General features: G+C 44.1%; 2 protein-coding genes across 4 annotated transcripts in view; one reads left to right on the top strand and one right to left on the bottom strand.

The window, feature by feature from the left end:
• Window positions 1–2,239: 2,239 nt before the first annotated feature.
• On the top strand, window positions 2,240–9,686 carry rab8b (RAB8B, member RAS oncogene family). The gene is made up of 8 exons (XM_079244109.1): window positions 2,240–2,367; window positions 7,139–7,199; window positions 7,299–7,359; window positions 7,446–7,523; window positions 7,594–7,683; window positions 8,280–8,345; window positions 8,423–8,473; window positions 8,567–9,686. The coding sequence occupies exons 1-8, from the start codon at window positions 2,244–2,246 to the stop codon at window positions 8,654–8,656; spliced, it is 621 nt and encodes a 206-aa protein (XP_079100235.1). The 5' UTR covers window positions 2,240–2,243; the 3' UTR covers window positions 8,657–9,686.
• An 841-nt stretch (window positions 9,687–10,527) lies between these two features.
• Window positions 10,528–21,811, bottom strand: part of plekhg4 (pleckstrin homology domain containing, family G (with RhoGef domain) member 4) — a 124,756-nt gene continuing 113,472 nt past the window's right edge. For all 3 annotated transcript variants that reach the window (XM_079241790.1, XM_079241791.1, XM_079241789.1), the window contains exons 21-23: window positions 11,219–11,310; window positions 10,957–11,129; window positions 10,528–10,877 (exon numbers count right to left, since the gene is read on the bottom strand). In XM_079241790.1, coding sequence (XP_079097916.1) covers window positions 10,839–10,877; window positions 10,957–11,129; window positions 11,219–11,310 — 304 coding nt within the window. In that variant the 3' untranslated portion in view covers window positions 10,528–10,838. The remainder of the gene's footprint in view (window positions 10,878–10,956; window positions 11,130–11,218; window positions 11,311–21,811) is intronic.

Raw genomic sequence — 21,811 nt, forward strand, 5'->3', positions numbered from 1 at the left:
AGACCAGGTAAACCAAACCAGGTAAGCCAGACAAGGTAAACTGGAGCAGGTAAACCAGACCAAGTAAACCAGACCAGGTAAACCAAACCAGGTAAGCCAGACAAGGTAAACTGGAGCAGGTAAACCAGACCAGGTGAAACCAGACCAGGTAAACTGGAGCAGGTAAACCAGACCAAGTAAACCAGACCAGGTAAACCAAACCAGGTAAGCCAGACAAGGTAAACTGGACCAGGTAAACCAGACCAGGTAAGCCAGACCAGGTTAACCAGACCAGGTAAGCCAGACCAGGTGAAGCCAGACCAGGTAAGCCAGACCAGATGAAACCAGACCAGGTAAGCCAGACCAGGTGAAACCAGACCAGGTAAACTGGACCAGGTAAACCAGACCAGGTAAACCAGACCAGGTACACCAAACCAGGTAAGCCAGACAAGGTAAACCAGACCAGGTAAGCCAGACCAGGTAAACCAAACCAGTTGAGCCAGACCAAGTGAAACCAGACCAGGTAAACCAGAGAAGGTAAACTGGAGCAGGTAAACCACACCAGGTAAACCAGACCAGGTAAGCCAGACCAGGTGAAGCCAGACCAGATGAAACCACACCAGGTAAGCCAGACCAGATGAAACCAGACCAGGTAAGCCAGACCAGGTAAACCAAACCAGGTAAGCCAGACAAGGTAAAACAGACCAGGTAAACCAGACCAGGTAAACTGGAGAAGGTAAACCAGACCAGGTAAGCCAGACCAGGTAAACCAGACCAGGTAAGCCAGACCAGGTAAACTAGACCAGGTAAACCAGACCAGGTAAACCAAACCAGGTAAGCCAGACCACGTGAAACCAGACCAGGTAAACCAGACCAGGTAAACCAAACCAGGTAAGCCAGACAAGGTAAACCAGACCAGGTAAACTGGAGCAGGTAAGCCAGACCAGGTAAACCAGACCAGGTAAGCCAGACCAGGTGAAACCAGATCAGGTAAGTCAGACCAGGTGAAACAAGACCGGGTAAGCCAGACCAGGTGAAACCAGACCAGGTAAGTCAGACCAGGTGAAACCAGACCAGGTAAGTCAGACCACACGGCAGAAAGTAGAATATAAAATCTTTCCAGCTTTCAGTTTAAAAAAAAAATCTCTAAACTTATTTTTCTACCTCACTTCTGAGAATAACGGCGCGTGACCACACGTCTAATTTCCTTAAAGCGTCAATCTCCGTCAGACAAACCGGAAACACGAAAACATTCCTTTCAAAATATTAGCTGACAGTTTCGGTTCCATACTTAAACTCTTTCATCGTCTCATCAGGTTGCTGCAGGAACAGAGGCAAAAAAACCCCAAAACAATCATCTTAGTAAAAACATGTATTTATTATTTCCTTCAAGAAAAAACGAAGAAATAATCAAATACTAGAAATGAATTAAAATACAATAATTTTCATTCATATATTCATCATCCTAACCAGGGGAGCCAGAGCCTATCCCAGCAGGCTTTGGGCGAAAGGTGGGGTACACCCTGGACAGCTCGCCAGTCCATCGCAGGGCTAATTTCCATTCCATTAAACAAAAATGAATTTATAAGATCATTCAAATAAAGTCATCATTACAACAGAATATAAACAGCAGTCAGAATGGATGGATGTGTGAAGTTTTCCTCCACAACTTCTGATCAGATGACAAAAAAAAAAAATCAAATAAGAAATAAGACTCGACAAAAATGCTGCAAAATTCTTATTCATAGAAATAAAGTAAAAAAAATTAGTTTATTAAAAATCATGTAATTTTTTAACATATAAAAATAATGATAAAAAATCTCAAAACTGACATTTTTCACCAAGTTATTGATAATTTATAACACCTGAAACTGTTATGTAGGAAAACGTATTTAGACGCAAACCTGTAGGCTTAACTTTTAACATTTGTGTATTTTTACATTTATTTACTTTATAAATCACACTTTGCTTCATATAGATGTGTAATAAACACACCTGAATAAATAAACTTTTAACATTTATGTATCTTTATCTATCGATAAAGCTCACTCTGGATATTTAGATCAATACATGGAAGATAAATAAACGCAACTAAATAAATAAAGGTGTTTTATTGTGGAAAAACTCGTACCGGATGTTGTCCGGGTGGATCGTGGGTAACTTGACGCGGGTTCGTTTCCTGCTTCAGTGCCGCTTCTCTCCCAGTAAAGCAGCGCGGAACCAGTCGAGAACCAGTCCGGTACCAGCGGGGGTCGCGGGACAACATGACGAAGACGTACGACTACCTGTTCAAGCTGCTGCTGATCGGAGACAGCGGCGTCGGGAAGACCTGCCTGCTCTTCCGGTTCAGCGAGGACGCCTTCAGCACCACCTTCATTTCCACCATCGGTAAGTCCGCGCGAGCCCGGTTCTGCCGGTACCGAACCGGTTCTGATGCAGCACGCGGAAGCAAGGAGGGGTCTGATTACCTCTGACCCCGCTGACCTTCATCTGGATGAGGGACCGACGTACGCTAATCAGCGGTTGCCATGGAAACATCATGCAGTAACCTGTCTTCAGGGTCCAGACCGGGTCTTCAGGGCCTTTAGGGTCCAGACCAGGTCTTCAGGGTCCAGACCGGGTCTTCAGGGCCTTTAGGGTCCAGACCAGGTCTTCAGGGTCCAGACTTGGTCTTCAGGGTCCAGGCCTGGTCTTCAGGGCCTTTAGGGTCCAGACCAGATCTTTAGGGTCTTCAGGGTCCAGACCGGGTCCAGACCAGGTCTTCAGGGTCCAGCCAGGTCTTCAGGGTCTTCAGGGTCCAGACCGGGTCTTCAGGGTCCAGACCAAATAAACATGTTTACAGCATAAACAAACATGTTTACAGCAGAAATAAACATATTTACAGCCTGGTACAAAAATCCATTTTAGGTTTAATAGGTCAGGTTTACCTTCATGACAACTGTGGGGGGAGTGAATTTTTTTCTAACTCGCCCGTTTAAAAGTAATTTAATCTCGAAGTTCGGCATATTTAGGGGCGTGTTCTTTTGACTGATAGGTACCCGATCTCCCGCTTCAAGTCAGAAGAACGTAGAACAAGCGCGGTTTTTAGCCGGTTAACAACGTGACTTAGCTTTAGCCCGCTTACCTCAGTTAGCTGGTTAGCTCCTGTTATCTCCGGGTTAGCTCGGTTAGCTCTTAGCTACAGAAAGCTCGGAGTTCGCTTGATGTCAATCATCCACCATGACGCTCACAGCCCCCCTCTCAGCTCCACCTCTTTGCCCATATTTGTATTTTCTGTGCGAGACGACACGCATACCCCTCCCAAGACGGTGATGGTAGGAACCGCCCACCGAGATTCAGTTCAGCTCTTCAGAAACCTGCGGGTGACGTCACAGAGGCTCCACCCATCTTTATATACAGTTTATGGTCTTGTCACAGGACACCTTCATCCTCATCTTCCTCTGCTTCAGTGTGTCGTCTGGACTTTATGTCTCAGCTGGAACGTATCCATGGAAACTAAATAACCATCTGATCTCCCGACATCATGCTTACATCATCAATCGCGCTGATTATGCTCATGTAGCCGTTAAGCTAGCATCCATCCGCTAAGCTAATTCTAGATGAAAGTTCTGCTCCGATAGCTTCAATGGGAACATTTTGTTTGCTTGTTTACTTGTTTATGCCTTTGTTTATTGAGGACAATGCATGGAAACAGAAGAGACAAAGATCCACTGATGTTTAGCAGAAGCTACATTTAACATGAAGCTATTTGGACAGGAAGTGACATCAACACATGTGTACTAAAGCTGATACAGGACGGTTTAAAATGGTCCTTGTTTGTTTACGTCTGGAAAACCAGGACTGGCTGAAACGGTCTGGTTTCTGTTCCCCGGACTGACTGCTGATCCTGAAAAGGTTCTGCTTCCTGTTTCTGCTGTGAGCCACGGCGCTAACCGCAACGCCACCTGAACAACTTCCTGAACCTGCAGAAGCCTTCCTGTTCTGCTGTCATTGTGACAGCGTTGCTATTGGTTACAGACGTCCCACCAAATAAGCGAAGTGAAAACTTTCTGAACTCATCTCTGGTTGCCGAAGGGGGGATGGGAGGAAGAGGAGGTCAGTGACCTCCGCTGCAAGTTTCCTACCAAGAGGTATAAAAAGTTTCACTTCCTGTCAACGGAACAGAAGCAGCGAAAGTCTGAGTAGAACGGAGACAGGATGTGATGTCACACACTAAAATAATGCTGACGTGGACAGACACACACACACACACACACACACACACACACACACACCATTAGCTGACAGATATGACACTTATTTTCTACACCTCCACCTGTCAGCCAGGTGGAGCCACCATTACAGACGTTCTGCTGAAGTTCCTCAGTAATGGTGGATAAAATCCATCTGAGTTCATTCCCACATTTTCTAAATTCTTCTGTCAGGAACAGGAATTTGAACTGGAACCGGACCTGGAACCGGAACTGGAGGTGTCGACTCTTAAATTTATTTAGTTAATTTTTTTGTTAATTTAGTTATTTTGTTAATTTATTTTGTTTCCATTCTAGATTGCGTCATCTGTTGGCAGCCAACTGTAGTAGCTCTGACTTGCTATCTTGATTTTTTTAATTTTTTTAAAAGTACAAACTCTCACATAGATATTACCTCAAATTAGGTCTGTTTTTTAATGAGGATTTCATGTCGGCTCGGAGGGTGTACTGCAAGGAAGATTTTTCTGCATATTTTTGGCTCTCAAGGCATGTTATCATGAGTCTCCATGGCAGTGAAAGACTTGTTTACAATCGGGATCAACTGATTAAACCCTCCAAAATCAGGATTATCAGCGAAACAACACATCAAATCCCGATGGAGTTGAAAAGAAAGAGAAGAGGATGCAGAGCGGGAGTCAGAGAGCGAAGAAAGCGATGGAGATTTAAACCATTTCTCCCGACCGTCGTCATGGGTAATGTGAGATCACTAGCTAACAAAACTGACGAGCTGGAGACGCTAACAAGGTCTCAGAAAGAATACAGAGAGTGCAGTATTATGTGCTTCACCGAGACATGGCTGCATGAACACATCCCTGACTGTAATGTTTCTGTACCGGGCTTTAAAACGGTCCGTGCAGACCGCAGTAGACAACACAGCGGAAAGCTAAAGGGTGGTGGAATTGCAGTGCTGGTTAACCAGCGTTGGTGTCATCCTGGACATGTTACTGTCAAGGAGAAGATATGCACAAGGGACATGGAACTGTTAGCTGTGAGCTTCCGTCCATATTATTTACCCAGAGAGTTTACCTGTGTTATTCTGGTAGCGGTTTATATAATACCTGGTACCGCACCAGACACAGCCTGTGATGTCATCAGCTCCGTCGTTGCTCGGCTACAAACACAGCATCCAAACTCATTCATGGCGATCTCCGGAGACTTCAACAACGTCTCCCTCTCTGCAACTCTACCAACATTCCAGTAGTTTGTCAGCTGCTCCACCAGAGAAAATAAGATGTTGACCTTATTTTATGCAAATATGAATAATGGATCCAGTTGTTCTGCCCTGCCTCCTTTAGGAAGATCTGACCATAATCTGGTTCTTCTCACCTCCACCTACAAGCCCATCGTTCAGCAGCAACCAGTCATCACAAAGACTATCAAAATCTGGTCTGCTGAAGCTGAAGATGCTCTTAGAGGAGGCTTTGAGGCTACAGACTGGAACGTCCTCTGTGAACCTCATGGAGACGACATCAACGCCATGACTGAGTGTGTGACAGATTACATAAACTTCTGTGTGGACAGCATCGTCCCAACAAGAACAGTGAGGTGCTTCCCCAATAACAAACCCTGGATCACCAGTGACCTGAAAAAGCTGCTGAACATCAAAAAGAAAGCCTTCAGGGATGGAGACAGGGAGTTATTGACGGCAACACAAAAACAACTTAAAACCCAAACTAAGAAGTGCAAGGAGGACTACAGGAAGAAGTTAGAAAGTCAGCTCCAGCAGAATAACCTGAGGGATGTGTGGTCTGGAATGAAGAAGATCACCGGCTTCAAGTTAAAGGGGGACCAGCCTGATGGAGGTCTGGACAGAGCTAATGAGCTGAACATATTCTTCAACAGGTTCAGTTCACCCCCTACCTCCAGCCCAACAGACCACACACCCTCCATAAGCCCACTGCTTTCCTGTCACGCCTCCAATCTGTCACCCTGCAGCTCAGTCATGGACCAGAACACAGCTTCATCTCCCTCCACATCAGGACATCCTGAGACCTCCACCTTGTTTGTCTCCTGCAATCAGGTTATGAAGCAACTTGAGAAACTGAACCAGAACAAGGCTGCAGGTCCAGATGGTGTCAGTCCCAGAGTTCTCAAGACCTGCTCAGAACAACTATGTCCGATTCTCCAGCACCTTTTCAACACCAGTCTGAGACTAAATAGAGTCCCAGTGCTGTGGAAAACCTCCTGCCTTGTTCCAGTGCCTAAAAAAACACAACCAGCTGAACCAAGTGACTACAGACCAGTTGCCCTGACATCTCACATCATGACACCTCTCACCTCTCCACAACACAGTGATGAAACAACAAAGTGTGTTCAGTGAGAGGCTTCTTCGGGTCCGATGTAAGACTGAAAGATACAGAAGATCATTCCTGCCAGCAGCCATCAGCCTCCGGAACAAGACCTCCTCTAGTTATTATTATTATGTACTACAATATTTCCCTTTGGGGATTAATAAAGTATTTTTCATTTCATTTCATAAATCCAGACTGATTCAATCCAGTTTTTGATCCGGATCCCGTTCAGGGACTTAAAGAGGTCTGGAGAGAACCCAGCTGGACTTCATGGACCCTGATGAAGCTGCAGGTTCTGAAACATATTCTCTCAGTTGGTTTGGTTTCTCCTCGTGATCTAGACTGGGACAAGGTCTGAAACTGGGCCTTGGACCGTGAAGGACCGGTTCTATGAGTTGGAAATGGTTTTTGTGTTTGGATGGTAGGACTGGAGACCCCGCAGGAATTTTGGTGATCCAGAACCCACTGGTTTTTACAAGAAGGTTTTTCAGATCTTCAGAGGTTCCTGCTGAGTTCAGATGGTTCCGGTAACCCTGCAGGTCTGTCATAGGTCTGGTTCTGATCTGCAAAGTCCAGTTCTGTCTGAGTGAGAACTGAACGTCTCTGTCTCTGATCCAGGAATTGACTTTAAGATCCGGACGGTGGACCTGGACGGGAAGAAGATCAAACTTCAGATCTGGTGAGTCTCAACTGGTCCAGGTTCATGGACCTACACGGAGCTCTGTGATTGGATGATAAGCTGCAGGTGCATTGTGGGTATTTGTGGTCGTGTCTGCAGGGACACGGCGGGTCAGGAGCGCTTCAGAACCATCACAACGGCCTATTACAGAGGAGCTATGGTAGGCCACGCCCCCTCTCTGTATCACTCCATTATTGGACGAAGCATGTTCCCTGTGTGATGTCACTTCCTGTCTGTTTGTCATAGGGCATCATGCTGGTGTATGACATCACCAACGAGAAGTCCTTTGACAACATCAGGAACTGGATACGAAACATAGATGAGGTAGGCTGCGCTTGCGATGACATCACGCAGGGCTGTCATCTGATTGGTCAAACATGACCGTGTGTTACAGCATGCGTCGTCCGACGTAGAGAGGATGGTCCTCGGCAACAAGTGTGACATGAACGATAAGAGACAGGTGTCCAAGGAGAGAGGAGAGAAGGTCAGTCCTGCACGGTCCCTGTGGCCTGGTTGATGTGTCCCGGTTGACATGTCCTGGGTCGCGTGTCCTGGTTGACATGTCCTGGGTCGCGTGTCCTGGTTGACATGTCCTGGGTCGCGTGTCCTGGTTGACATGTCCTGGGTCGCGTGTCCTGGTCGCGTGTCCCGGTTGACATGTCCTGGGTCGCGTGTCCCGGTTGACATGTCCCGGGTCGCGTGTCCCGGTTGACATGTCCCGGGTCGCGTGTCCCGGTTGACATGTCCTGGGTCGCGTGTCCTGGTCGCGTGTCCCGGTTGACATGTCCTGGGTCGCGTGTCCTGGTCGCGTGTCCCGGTTGACATGTCCTGGGTCGCGTGTCCCGGTTGACATGTCCTGGGTCGCGTGTCCTGGTCGCGTGTCCCGGTTGACATGTCCTGGGTCGCGTGTCCCGGTTGACATGTCCCGGGTCGCGTGTCCCGGTTGACATGTCCCGGGTCGCGTGTCCCGGTTGACATGTCCCGGGTCGCGTGTCCCGGTTGACATGTCCTGGGTCGCGTGTCCCAGTTGACATGTCCCGTTTTCTGTTTTTTTAATCTAAACATTGGTCTGTCTTTCAGCTCGCCATCGACTACGGGATCAAGTTTCTGGAGACCAGCGCCAAGTCCAGTCTCAACGTGGAGGAGGTCAATTACACACACACACACACACACACACACACACACACACACACACACAAGACGTTAACATGTCTGTCCTCTAGGCGTTCCACACGCTCGCCAGAGACATCATGACCCGACTCAGCAGGAAGATGGTGAGTTTCTGACTTGGTCTAGGTTCTGGACCAGGTCCAGGTTCTGGTTCTGGTTCTGCTGCAGTCTGACTGTCACATGACATGTTCCTGCAGAACGACAACAATCCTCCAGTCGGAGGCGGAGCCGTCACCATCACCAAGACACGAACCAAAAAGAGCCTGTTCAGGTGTTTGTTGGTGTAGGCGGAGCCTCCTGCTGAGGAGCCATCACCTGCCGTGACTCCTCCTCCTCCTCCTCTTCATATCCTTCCTCTTTATCATCATCATCATCTCTCTTCCTCTTCCTGATCCTGGAGATGATGAAGACAAGGGAAGCCTGTGATCCAACATGGAGTACACTGGTACCACCAGAACCGGGTCCGACTCTCCTGGAAACGTCCTGGAATTATTATCAGGATGTTTCCAGGACAAAGGAGGAGGTGAAAGTTTCCTCCTACTGCTGATTTAACTTCTGTTCACCCCAAAGTCTTAAAGTCTGAGGTCATGTGACCTGCTGTTGCTGTTGGGCGGAGCTCTGGCGGCGGAGCTCTGGAGGTGGAGCTTTGGAGGCAGGCAGTATGGAGTTGGAGTTCTGGAGGCGGAGCTTTGGAGGCGAAGCTTTGGAGGTGGATCTCTGGAGGCAGGAAGTATGGAGTTGGAGTTCTGGAGGCGGAGCTCTGGAGGTGGAGCCCTGGAGGCGGAGCTTTGGAGACAGAGCTCTGGAGGCAGGCAGTATGGAGTTGGAGTTCTGGAGGCAGCACTCTGGAGGCGGAGCTGCAGATATCTTTGATATCTGATCAATAATCAGTGTTATGTAACCAAAACTGGAGACCTGGACCATGAAGCGAGATCTACACACATCTAGGATCTGGATCAGAGGTCCTTAGAAACTAGTTACCAACTGGTCCAACCGGGGTTTCCCATTGACATCAGAGTGCATTCAGATAAAAGGGGCGGAGCTTGCAGCCTCTGACCAATGGGGAACATGGAGAAAGCTATGTCACCATAGACATTCAGAAACATTAAGGATTAAACATCGTAACTTCCTGGTTGTCCAGTTCTGAATGTGTGACATCATTATGGGGGAGCTGGACGGGCCGGTACCAGAAGTCCAGAAGAAGAACCGACTGGATGGGACGCGTCTCCTCAGCGCCTCTAGAGATGAACACCAACCGGCTTAGCTGTTACCACGGTGATTGACCTGGTAAGAGGGGAACCAGCAGCGTAGAACGAAGAACCATCCAGCTTCATAGTCCAGGTCTCTGACACGGTCCAGAAGAACTTTCACAAGAAATTATGCAACATTTTGATGTTTTCTGTCATCGTTGATTGGTCGGTTACACTCCAGTTTAAGGTTACACCTCAAACCAGACTGGACCCGAACCAGACTGATCCGGACCATTCGGAACCGCACCTGTGGTCTGACCCAGACCAGACAGAACCAACCATGTTTGTTTCTCTAGAACTTTCTATGCAAACAGCAGATCCTGATTCACTGATAATCAGACATATTGATCAGCTGATCGATCAGGACATTGATGAGGATCACGTTTGTTTATTATTGATTTTTTATCTCTGTTGTCATGGAAACATGAAGGATTTTTAAAATAAACTTGTTTTATATTTGTGTTTTCATGTGATGACATCATCAGTTAAACGTGTCACATGTCGCTCTGATTGTCCAATCAGCAGCTGGGCGTAGAGCAGAACACCTGAAGAACCTGCACCTGCCACACGGAAACTATGGAAAATATAGTTTCCATGGCGACGCAACATCGCAGAAAAAAAAACATTTTTGCAAATTTTATTAAACAAAAACTAGAAATCATAGATGGCCGACATCCTGCAGGGACGTAAACGCAGCAGAGCAGGGCGATTTAACTGCAGTTGTTGCTATGGAGACCAGTTTAAAAAAGGGCGGACAGGTGGACTGACGCGGTCCACACCTGTCCGACGCGGTCCACCTGTCCACACCTGTCCGACGCGGTCCACCTGTCCACATCTGTCCGACGCGGTCCACCTGTCCACACCTGTCTGAGGATGTTTTAAAGCTCAGAATCAGTTTTTATGAAACATTTTTATTGTTCACGTATGAAAGGTGTCAACAGACGTCAGCTGTGTTTTTATATACACACATGTACAGTCAGTCTGGCTGATCCTGGGCCAGGTGCGACCCTTGCACACCTGCAGACTGAGCTCAGGTCATGTAATCAAACTTGATAAACTAATATTTACATAAACAACAGAAATCTGTTCTCAGACGAGTTTAGTTCCTCCAGACGGCGGGAAACATCCCGCCCTGCAGACAGTCACATGATCAACAGATGCTGATGTAACTCGCTGTGACTCGCCGCAGCGTCCTACGAGGAAGACCGGAAGATGAAGATCAGATGACGGTGGAGGGACCAAGAACCGGAGCAGTTTTCTGAGAATGGACACAGATCATGTGACGACAGCATCCCTAATGACATCATCATATTTAATCGATCAACCAGCTGACTTACAGGTGAGAGGAAGTCTCTGTTCAGGTGCTGCTTGCTGGAGGAAGAGGAGGAGGGTCGGCCATGGGGGCGGGGCTTCTCGGGCTGCGCCTCCTGGAGGTGGGAGGAGACGCAGCCGCTGTCGGAGCCGGTGGAGCCAGACAGGCAAAGTGACGAAGAGCCGGAACTTTCTGTGGCTGCAGAGAAAGCAGAACGTAGAGCGGAACGCTGACGACAATGCTCAGGCCTCAGGGCATGATGGGAAATGTAGGTGGAGCTTACGTACTTATGGAGGGCTGGCTGCTGGTCTCCTGCTCATCTTCCTCAATACACGATGGGAAGGAGGAGTCGGCAGGAGGAGCAGCAGGGAGCGACTGCCTGGAGGAGGACAGGGGGTCAGAAAGCACCAGGACAGCTGTGTGTGTAGTACTACTGAAGGTGTGTGTAGTACTACTGAAGGTGTGTGTAGTACTTCTGAAGGTGTGTGTAGTAATACTGAAGGTGTGTGTAGTACTTCTGAAGGTGTGTGTAGTAATACTGAAGGTGTGTGTAGTACTACTGAATGTGTGTGTAGTACTACTGAAGGTGTGTGTAGTACTTCTGAAGGTGTGTGTAGTACTACTGAAGGTGTGTGTAGTACTACTGAAGGTGTGTGTAGTAATACTGAAGGTGTGTGTAGTACTTCTGAAGGTGTGTGTAGTAATACTGAATGTGTGTGTAGTACTTTTGAAGGTGTGTGTAGTAATACTGAAGGTGTGTGTAGTACTACTGAAGGTGTGTGTAGTACTTCTGAAGGTGTGTGTAGTAATACTGAAGGTGTGTGTAGTAATACTGAAGGTGTGTGTAGTACTTCTGAAGGTGTGTGTAGTACTTCTGAAGGTGTGTGTAGTAATACTGAAGGTGTGTGTAGTACTTCTGAAGGTGTGTGTAGTAATACTGAAGGTGTGTGTAGTACTTCTGAAGGTGTGTGTAGTAATACTGAAGGTGTGTGTAGTAATACTGAAGGTGTGTGTAGTACTTCTGAAGGTGTGTGTAGTAATACTGAAGGTGTGTGTAGTACTTCTGAAGGTGTGTGTAGTAATACTGAAGGTGTGTGTAGTACTTCTGAAGGTGTGTGTAGTAATACTGAAGGTGTGTGTAGTAATACTGAAGGTGTGTGTAGTACTTCTGAAGGTGTGTGTAGTAATACTGAAGGTGTGTGTAGTACTTCTGAAGGTGTGTGTAGTAATACTGAATGTGTGTGTAGTACTTTTGAAGGTGTGTGTAGTACTTTTGAAGGTGTGTGTAGTAATACTGAAGGTGTGTGTAGTACTTCTGAAGGTGTGTGTAGTAATACTGAAGGTGTGTGTAGTACTACTGAAGGTGTGTGTAGTAATACTGAAGGTGTGTGTAGTAATACTGAAGGTGTGTGTAGTACTTCTGAAGGTGTGTGTAGTACTTCTGAAGGTGTGTGTAGTACTTCTGAAGGTGTGTGTAGTACTTCTGAAGGTGTGTGTAGTAATACTGAAGGTGTGTGTAGTACTACTGAAGGTGTGTGTAGTACTTTTGAAGGTGTGTGTAGTAATACTGAATGTGTGTGTAGTAATACTGAAGGTGTGTGTAGTACTTTTGAAGGTGTGTGTAGTAATACTGAATGTGTGTGTAGTAATACTGAAGGTGTGTGTAGTAATACTGAAGGTGTGTGTAGTAATACTGAAGGTGTGTGTAGTACTTTTGAAGGTGTGTGTAGTACTTCTGAAGGTGTGTGTAGTAATACTGAAGGTGTGTGTAGTACTTCTGAAGGTGTGTGTAGTAATACTGAAGGTGTGTGTAGTAATACTGAAGGTGTGTGTAGTACTTCTGAAGGTGTGTGTAGTAATACTGAAGGTGTGTGTAGTACTTCTGAAGGTGTGTGTAGTAATACTGAAGGTGTGTGTAGTAATACTGAAGGTGTGTGTAGTACTTTTGAAGGTGTGTGTAGTACTTTTGAAGGTGTGTGTAGTACTTCTGAAGGTGTGTGTAGTAATACTGAAGGTGTGTGTAGTAATACTGAAGGTGTGTGTAGTAATACTGAAGGTGTGTGTAGTAATACTGAAGGTGTGTGTAGTACTACTGAAGGTGTGTGTAGTACTTCTGAAGGTGTGTGTAGTAATACTGAAGGTGTGTGTAGTACTACTGAAGGCGTGTGTAGTAATACTGAAGGTGTGTGTAGTACTTCTGAAGGTGTGTGTAGTAATACTGAAGGTGTGTGTAGTACTACTGAAGGCGTGTGTAGTACTACTGAAGGTGTGTGTAGTACTACTGAAGGCGTGTGTAGTAATACTGAAGGTGTGTGTAGTAATACTGAAGGTGTGTGTAGTACTACTGAAGGTGTGTGTAGTACTACTGAAGGTGTGTGTAGTACTACTGAAGGTGTGTGTAGTACTACTGAAGGCGTGTGTAGTAATACTGAAGGTGTGTGTAGTACTTCTGAAGGTGTGTGTAGTAATACTGAAGGTGTGTGTAGTACTTCTGAAGGTGTGTGTAGTACTACTGAAGGCGTGTGTAGTAATACTGAAGGTGTGTGTAGTACTTCTGAAGGTGTGTGTAGTACTTCTGAAGGTGTGTGTAGTAATACTGAAGGTGTGTGTAGTACTTCTGAAGGTGTGTGTAGTACTACTGAAGGCGTGTGTAGTAATACTGAAGGTGTGTGTAGTACTACTGAAGGTGTGTGTAGTACTACTGAAGGTGTGTGTAGTACTTCTGAAGGTGTGTGTAGTACTTCTGAAGGTGTGTGTAGTAATACTGAAGGTGTGTGTAGTACTACTGAAGGTGTGTGTAGTAATACTGAAGGTGTGTGTAGTACTACTGAAGGCGTGTGTAGTAATACTGAAGGTGTGTGTAGTACTTCTGAAGGTGTGTGTAGTAATACTGAAGGTGTGTGTAGTACTACTGAAGGTGTGTGTAGTACTACTGAAGGTGTGTGTAGTACTACTGAAGGTGTGTGTAGTAATACTGAAGGTGTGTGTAGTAATACTGAAGGTGTGTGTAGTACTTCTGAAGGTGTGTGTAGTAATAGTGAAGGTGTGTGTAGTACTACTGAAGGTGTGTGTAGTAATACTGAAGGTGTGTGTAGTACTTCTGAAGGTGTGTGTAGTAATACTGAAGGTGTGTGTAGTACTACTGAAGGTGTGTGTAGTAATACTGAAGGTGTGTGTAGTACTTCTGAAGGTGTGTGTAGTACTTCTGAAGGTGTGTGTAGTACTTCTGAAGGTGTGTGTAGTACTACTGAAGGTGTGTGTAGTAATACTGAAGGTGTGTGTAGTACTACTGAAGGTGTGTGTAGTAATACTGAAGGTGTGTGTAGTAATACTGAAGGTGTGTGTAGTACTACTGAAGGTGTGTGTAGTACTTCTGAAGGTGTGTGTAGTAATACTGAAGGTGTGTGTAGTAATACTGAAGGTGTGTGTAGTAATACTGAAGGTGTGTGTAGTACTACTGAAGGTGTGTGTAGTAATACTGAAGGTGTGTGTAGTAATACTGAATGTGTGTGTAGTAATACTGAAGGTGTGTGTAGTAATACTGAAGGTGTGTGTAGTAATACTGAAGGTGTGTGTAGTACTACTGAAGGTGTGTGTAGTAATACTGAAGGTGTGTGTAGTAATACTGAAGGTGTGTGTAGTACTTCTGAAGGTGTGTGTAGTACTTTTGAAGGTGTGTGTAGTAATACTGAAGGTGTGTGTAGTACTTCTGAAGGTGTGTGTAGTAATACTGAAGGTGTGTGTAGTACTTTTGAAGGTGTGTGTAGTACTACTGAAGGTGTGTGTAGTAATACTGAAGGTGTGTGTAGTAATACTGAAGGTGTGTGTAGTAATACTGAAGGTGTGTGTAGTACTACTGAAGGTGTGTGTAGTAATACTGAAGGTGTGTGTAGTAATACTGAAGGTGTGTGTAGTAATACTGAAGGTGTGTGTAGTACTACTGAAGGTGTGTGTAGTACTTCTGAAGGTGTGTGTAGTAATACTGAAGGTGTGTGTAGTACTTCTGAAGGTGTGTGTAGTAATACTGAAGGTGTGTGTAGTACTTCTGAAGGTGTGTGTAGTAATACTGAAGGTGTGTGTAGTACTTCTGAGGGTGTGTGTAGTACTTTTGAAGGTGTGTGTAGTAATACTGAAGGTGTGTGTAGTACTACTGAAGGTGTGTGTAGTAATACTGAAGGTGTGTGTAGTAATACTGAAGGTGTGTGTAGTAATACTGAAGGTGTGTGTAGTAATACTGAAGGTGTGTGTAGTACTTCTGAAGGTGTGTGTAGTACTACTGAAGGTGTGTGTAGTAATACTGAAGGTGTGTGTAGTACTTTTGAAGGTGTGTGTAGTAATACTGAAGGTGTGTGTAGTAATACTGAAGGTGTGTGTAGTACTTCTGAAGGTGTGTGTAGTACTTTTGAAGGTGTGTGTAGTACTTTTGAAGGTGTGTGTAGTAATACTGAAGGTGTGTGTAGTAATACTGAAGGTGTGTGTAGTAATACTGAAGGTGTGTGTAGTACTACTGAAGGTGTGTGTAGTACTACTGAAGGTGTGTGTAGTACTTCTGAAGGTGTGTGTAGTAATACTGAAGGTGTGTGTAGTACTACTGAAGGTGTGTGTAGTAATACTGAAGGTGTGTGTAGTACTTTTGAAGGTGTGTGTAGTAATACTGAAGGTGTGTGTAGTAATACTGAAGGTGTGTGTAGTACTTCTGAAGGTGTGTGTAGTACTTTTGAAGGTGTGTGTAGTACTTTTGAAGGTGTGTGTAGTAATACTGAAGGTGTGTGTAGTAATACTGAAGGTGTGTGTAGTAATACTGAAGGTGTGTGTAGTACTACTGAAGGTGTGTGTAGTACTACTGAAGGTGTGTGTAGTACTACTGAAGGTGTGTGTAGTAATACTGAAGGTGTGTGTAGTAATACTGAAGGTGTGTGTAGTACTACTGAAGGTGTGTGTAGTAATACTGAAGGTGTGTGTAGTACTTCTGAAGGTGTGTGTAGTACTTTTGAAGGTGTGTGTAGTAATACTGAAGGTGTGTGTAGTAATACTGAAGGTGTGTGTAGTACTACTGAAGGTGTGTGTAGTACTACTGAAGGTGTGTGTAGTACTTTTGAAGGTGTGTGTAGTAATACTGAATGTGTGTGTAGTAATACTGAAGGTGTGTGTAGTACTTCTGAAGGTGTGTGTAGTAATACTGAAGGTGTGTGTAGTACTTCTGAAGGTGTGTGTAGTAATACTGAAGGTGTGTGTAGTAATACTGAAGGTGTGTGTAGTACTTCTGAAGGTGTGTGTAGTAATACTGAAGGTGTGTGTAGTAATACTGAAGGTGTGTGTAGTAATACTGAAGGTGTGTGTAGTACTTCTGAAGGTGTGTGTAGTAATACTGAAGGTGTGTGTAGTACTTTTGAAGGTGTGTGTAGTACTTCTGAAGGTGTGTGTAGTAATACTGAAGGTGTGTGTAGTACTTCTGAAGGTGTGTGTAGTAATACTGAAGGTGTGTGTAGTACTACTGAAGGTGTGTGTAGTAATACTGAAGGTGTGTGTAGTACTACTGAAGGTGTGTGTAGTAATACTGAAGGTGTGTGTAGTAATACTGAAGGTGTGTGTAGTACTACTGAAGGTGTGTGTAGTAATACTGAAGGTGTGTGTAGTAATTCTGAAGGTGTGTGTAGTACTTCTGAAGGTGTGTGTAGTACTACTGAAGGTGTGTGTAGTAATACTGAAGGTGTGTGTAGTAATACTGAAGGTGTGTGTAGTAATACTGAAGGTGTGTGTAGTACTTCTGAAGGTGTGTGTAGTAATACTGAAGGTGTGTGTAGTACTTCTGAGGGTGTGTGTAGTACTTTTGAAGGTGTGTGTAGTAATACTGAAGGTGTGTGTAGTACTACTGAAGGTGTGTGTAGTAATACTGAAGGTGTGTGTAGTACTTCTGAAGGTGTGTGTAGTACTTTTGAAGGTGTGTGTAGTAATACTGAAGGTGTGTGTAGTACTTCTGAAGGTGTGTGTAGTACTACTGAAGGTGTGTGTAGTAATACTGAAGGTGTGTGTAGTACTTTTGAAGGTGTGTGTAGTAATACTGAAGGTGTGTGTAGTAATACTGAAGGTGTGTGTAGTAATACTGAAGGTGTGTGTAGTACTTCTGAAGGTGTGTGTAGTACTTTTGAAGGTGTGTGTAGTACTTTTGAAGGTGTGTGTAGTAATACTGAAGGTGTGTGTAGTAATACTGAAGGTGTGTGTAGTACTACTGAAGGTGTGTGTAGTACTACTGAAGGTGTGTGTAGTACTTCTGAAGGTGTGTGTAGTAATACTGAAGGTGTGTGTAGTACTTTTGAAGGTGTGTGTAGTAATACTGAAGGTGTGTGTAGTACTTCTGAAGGTGTGTGTAGTACTACTGAAGGTGTGTGTAGTAATACTGAAGGTGTGTGTAGTACTTTTGAAGGTGTGTGTAGTAATACTGAAGGTGTGTGTAGTAATACTGAAGGTGTGTGTAGTAATACTGAAGGTGTGTGTAGTACTTCTGAAGGTGTGTGTAGTACTTTTGAAGGTGTGTGTAGTACTTTTGAAGGTGTGTGTAGTAATACTGAAGGTGTGTGTAGTAATACTGAAGGTGTGTGTAGTAATACTGAAGGTGTGTGTAGTACTACTGAAGGTGTGTGTAGTACTACTGAAGGTGTGTGTAGTAATACTGAAGGTGTGTGTAGTACTACTGAAGGTGTGTGTAGTAATACTGAAGGTGTGTGTAGTACTTCTGAAGGTGTGTGTAGTACTTTTGAAGGTGTGTGTAGTAATACTGAAGGTGTGTGTAGTAATATTGAAGGTGTGTGTAGTACTACTGAAGGTGTGTGTAGTACTACTGAAGGTGTGTGTAGTACTTTTGAAGGTGTGTGTAGTAATACTGAATGTGTGTGTAGTAATACTGAAGGTGTGTGTAGTACTTCTGAAGGTGTGTGTAGTAATACTGAAGGTGTGTGTAGTACTTCTGAAGGTGTGTGTAGTAATACTGAAGGTGTGTGTAGTAATACTGAAGGTGTGTGTAGTACTTCTGAAGGTGTGTGTAGTAATACTGAAGGTGTGTGTAGTAATACTGAAGGTGTGTGTAGTAATACTGAAGGTGTGTGTAGTAATACTGAAGGTGTGTGTAGTACTTTTGAAGGTGTGTGTAGTACTTCTGAAGGTGTGTGTAGTACTTCTGAAGGTGTGTGTAGTAATACTGAAGGTGTGTGTAGTACTACTGAAGGTGTGTGTAGTAATACTGAAGGTGTGTGTAGTAATTCTGAAGGTGTGTGTAGTACTACTGAAGGTGTGTGTAGTAATACTGAAGGTGTGTGTAGTAATACTGAAGGTGTGTGTAGTAATACTGAAGGTGTGTGTAGTACTACTGAAGGTGTGTGTAGTACTTCTGAAGGTGTGTGTAGTAATACTGAAGGTGTGTGTAGTACTACTGAAGGTGTGTGTAGTAATACTGAAGGTGTGTGTAGTAATACTGAAGGTGTGTGTAGTAATACTGAAGGTGTGTGTAGTACTTCTGAAGGTGTGTGTAGTAATACTGAAGGTGTGTGTAGTACTACTGAAGGTGTGTGTAGTAATACTGAAGGTGTGTGTAGTAATTCTGAAGGTGTGTGTAGTACTTCTGAAGGTGTGTGTAGTACTACTGAAGGTGTGTGTAGTAATACTGAAGGTGTGTGTAGTAATACTGAAGGTGTGTGTAGTAATACTGAAGGTGTGTGTAGTACTTCTGAAGGTGTGTGTAGTACTTTTGAAGGTGTGTGTAGTAATACTGAAGGTGTGTGTAGTACTTCTGAAGGTGTGTGTAGTACTACTGAAGGTGTGTGTAGTAATACTGAAGGTGTGTGTAGTACTACTGAAGGTGTGTGTAGTAATACTGAAGGTGTGTGTAGTAATACTGAAGGTGTGTGTAGTAATACTGAAGGTGTGTGTAGTACTTCTGAAGGTGTGTGTAGTAATACTGAAGGTGTGTGTAGTAATACTGAAGGTGTGTGTAGTACTACTGAAGGTGTGTGTAGTAATACTGAAGGTGTGTGTAGTAATACTGAAGGTGTGTGTAGTACTTCTGAAGGTGTGTGTAGTAATTTTGAAGGTGTGTGTAGTAATACTGAAGGTGTGTGTAGTACTTCTGAAGGTGTGTGTAGTACTTTTGAAGGTGTGTGTAGTAATACTGAAGGTGTGTGTAGTACTTCTGAAGGTGTGTGTAGTAATACTGAAGGTGTGTGTAGTACTTCTGAAGGTGTGTGTAGTAATACTGAAGGTGTGTGTAGTACTACTGAAGGTGTGTGTAGTAATACTGAAGGTGTGTGTAGTACTACTGAAGGTGTGTGTAGTAATACTGAAGGTGTGTGTAGTAATACTGAAGGTGTGTGTAGTAATACTGAAGGTGTGTGTAGTAATACTGAAGGTGTGTGTAGTACTTCTGAAGGTGTGTGTAGTAATACTGAAGGTGTGTGTAGTACTTCTGAAGGTGTGTGTAGTAATACTGAAGGTGTGTGTAGTACTACTGAAGGTGTGTGTAGTAATACTGAAGGTGTGTGTAGTAATTCTGAAGGTGTGTGTAGTAATACTGAAGGTGTGTGTAGTAATACTGAAGGTGTGTGTAGTACTTCTGAAGGTGTGTGTAGTAATACTGAAGGTGTGTGTAGTACTTCTGAAGGTGTGTGTAGTACTTTTGAAGGTGTGTGTAGTAATACTGAAGGTGTGAGTAGTAATACTGAAGGTGTGTGTAGTACTACTGAAGGTGTGTGTAGTAATACTGAAGGTGTGTGTAGTACTTCTGAAGGTGTGTGTAGTACTTTTGAAGGTGTGTGTAGTAATACTGAAGGTGTGTGTAGTACTTCTGAAGGTGTGTGTAGTACTTTTGAAGGTGTGTGTAGTAATACTGAAGGTGTGTGTAGTACTACTGAAGGTGTGTGTAGTAATACTGAAGGTGTGTGTAGTACTACTGAAGGTGTGTGTAGTAATACTGAAGGTGTGTGTAGTACTTCTGAAGGTGTGTGTAGTAATACTGAAGGTGTGTGTAGTAATACTGAAGGTGTGTGTAGTAATACTGAAGGTGTGTGTAGTACTTCTGAAGGTGTGTGTAGTACTACTGAAGGTGTGTGTAGTAATACTGAAGGTGTGTGTAGTAATACTGAAGGTGTGTGTAGTACTACTGAAGGTGTGTGTAGTAATACTGAAGGTGTGTGTAGTACTTCTGAAGGTGTGTGTAGTAATACTGAAGGTGTGTGTAGTACTTCTGAGGGTGTGTGTAGTACTTTTGAAGGTGTGTGTAGTAATACTGAAGGTGTGTGTAGTACTACTGAAGGTGTGTGTAGTAATACTGAAGGTGTGTGTAGTACTTTTGAAGGTGTGTGTAGTAATACTGAAGGTGTGTGTAGTAATACTGAAGGTGTGTGTAGTACTTCTGAGGGTGTGTGTAGTACTTTTGAAGGTGTGTGTAGTACTTTTGAAGGTGTGTGTAGTAATACTGAAGGTGTGTGTAGTAATACTGAAGGTGTGTGTAGTACTTCTGAAGGTGTGTGTAGTACTTCTGAAGGTGTGTGTAGTAATACTGAAGGTGTGTGTAGTAATACTGAAGGTGTGTGTAGTACTTCTGAAGGTGTGTGTAGTACTTTTGAAGGTGTGTGTAGTAATACTGAAGGTGTGTGTAGTACTTCTGAAGGTGTGTGTAGTAATACTGAAGGTGTGTGTAGTACTTCTGAAGGTGTGTGTAGTACTTCTGAAGGTGTGTGTAGTACTTTTGAAGGTGTGTGTAGTAATACTGAAGGTGTGTGTAGTACTTCTGAAGGTGTGTGTAGTACTTCTGAAGGTGTGTGTAGTAATACTGAAGGTGTGTGTAGTACTTCTGAAGGTGTGTGTAGTAATACTGAAGGTGTGTGTAGTACTACTGAAGGTGTGTGTAGTACTTCTGAAGGTGTGTGTAGTACTTTTGAAGGTGTGTGTAGTAATACTGAAGGTGTGTGTAGTACTTTGAAGGTGTGTGTAGTAATACTGAAGGTGTGTGTAGTACTTCTGAAGGTGTGTGTAGTAATACTGAAGGTGTGTGTAGTACTTCTGAAGGTGTGTGTAGTAATACTGAAGGTGTGTGTAGTACTTCTGAAGGTGTGTGTAGTAATACTGAAGGTGTGTGTAGTAATACTGAAGGTGTGTGTAGTTACTTCTGAAGGTGTGTGTAGTACTACTGAAGGTGTGTGTAGTAATACTGAAGGTGTGTGTAGTAATACTGAAGGTGTGTGTAGTAATACTGAAGGTGTGTGTAGTACTACTGAAGGTGTGTGTAGTAATACTGAAGGTGTGTGTAGTACTTCTGAAGGTGTGTGTAGTAATACTGAAGGTGTGTGTAGTACTTCTGAGGTGTGTGTAGTACTTTTGAAGGTGTGTGTAGTACTTTTGAAGGTGTGTGTAGTAATACTGAAGGTGTGTGTAGTACTACTGAAGGTGTGTGTAGTACTTTTGAAGGTGTGTGTAGTAATACTGAAGGTGTGTGTAGTACTTCTGAGGGTGTGTGTAGTACTTTTGAAGGTGTGTGTAGTACTTTTGAAGGTGTGTGTAGTAATACTGAAGGTGTGTGTAGTACTACTGAAGGTGTGTGTAGTAATACTGAAGGTGTGTGTAGTACTTTTGAAGGTGTGTGTAGTAATACTGAAGGTGTGTGTAGTAATACTGAAGGTGTGTGTAGTAATACTGAAGGTGTGTGTAGTAATACTGAAGGTGTGTGTAGTACTTCTGAAGGTGTGTGTAGTACTTTTGAAGGTGTGTGTAGTAATACTGAAGGTGTGTGTAGTAATACTGAAGGTGTGTGTAGTAATACTGAAGGTGTGTGTAGTACTACTGAAGGTGTGTGTAGTAATACTGAAGGTGTGTGTAGTAATACTGAAGGTGTG

This window comes from Telmatherina bonti (assembly GCF_933228915.1).
Source record: "Telmatherina bonti genome assembly, chromosome: 1".
Classification (NCBI taxonomy): Eukaryota; Metazoa; Chordata; class Actinopteri; order Atheriniformes; family Telmatherinidae; genus Telmatherina; species Telmatherina bonti.

What these genes read in the sequence shown, in the direction of transcription:
- rab8b (XM_079244109.1), top strand. Translation starts at nt 2,244, where the DNA reads ATGACGAAGACGTACGACTACCTGTTCAAGCTGCTGCTGATCGGAGAC. An exon ending in AAGATCAAACTTCAGATCTG is followed by an intron (nt 7,200 to 7,298) that starts GTGAGTCTCAAC and finishes TCGTGTCTGCAG; the next exon opens with GGACACGGCGGGTCAGGAGC. An exon ending in CCCGACTCAGCAGGAAGATG is followed by an intron (nt 8,474 to 8,566) that starts GTGAGTTTCTGA and finishes ATGTTCCTGCAG; the next exon opens with AACGACAACAATCCTCCAGT.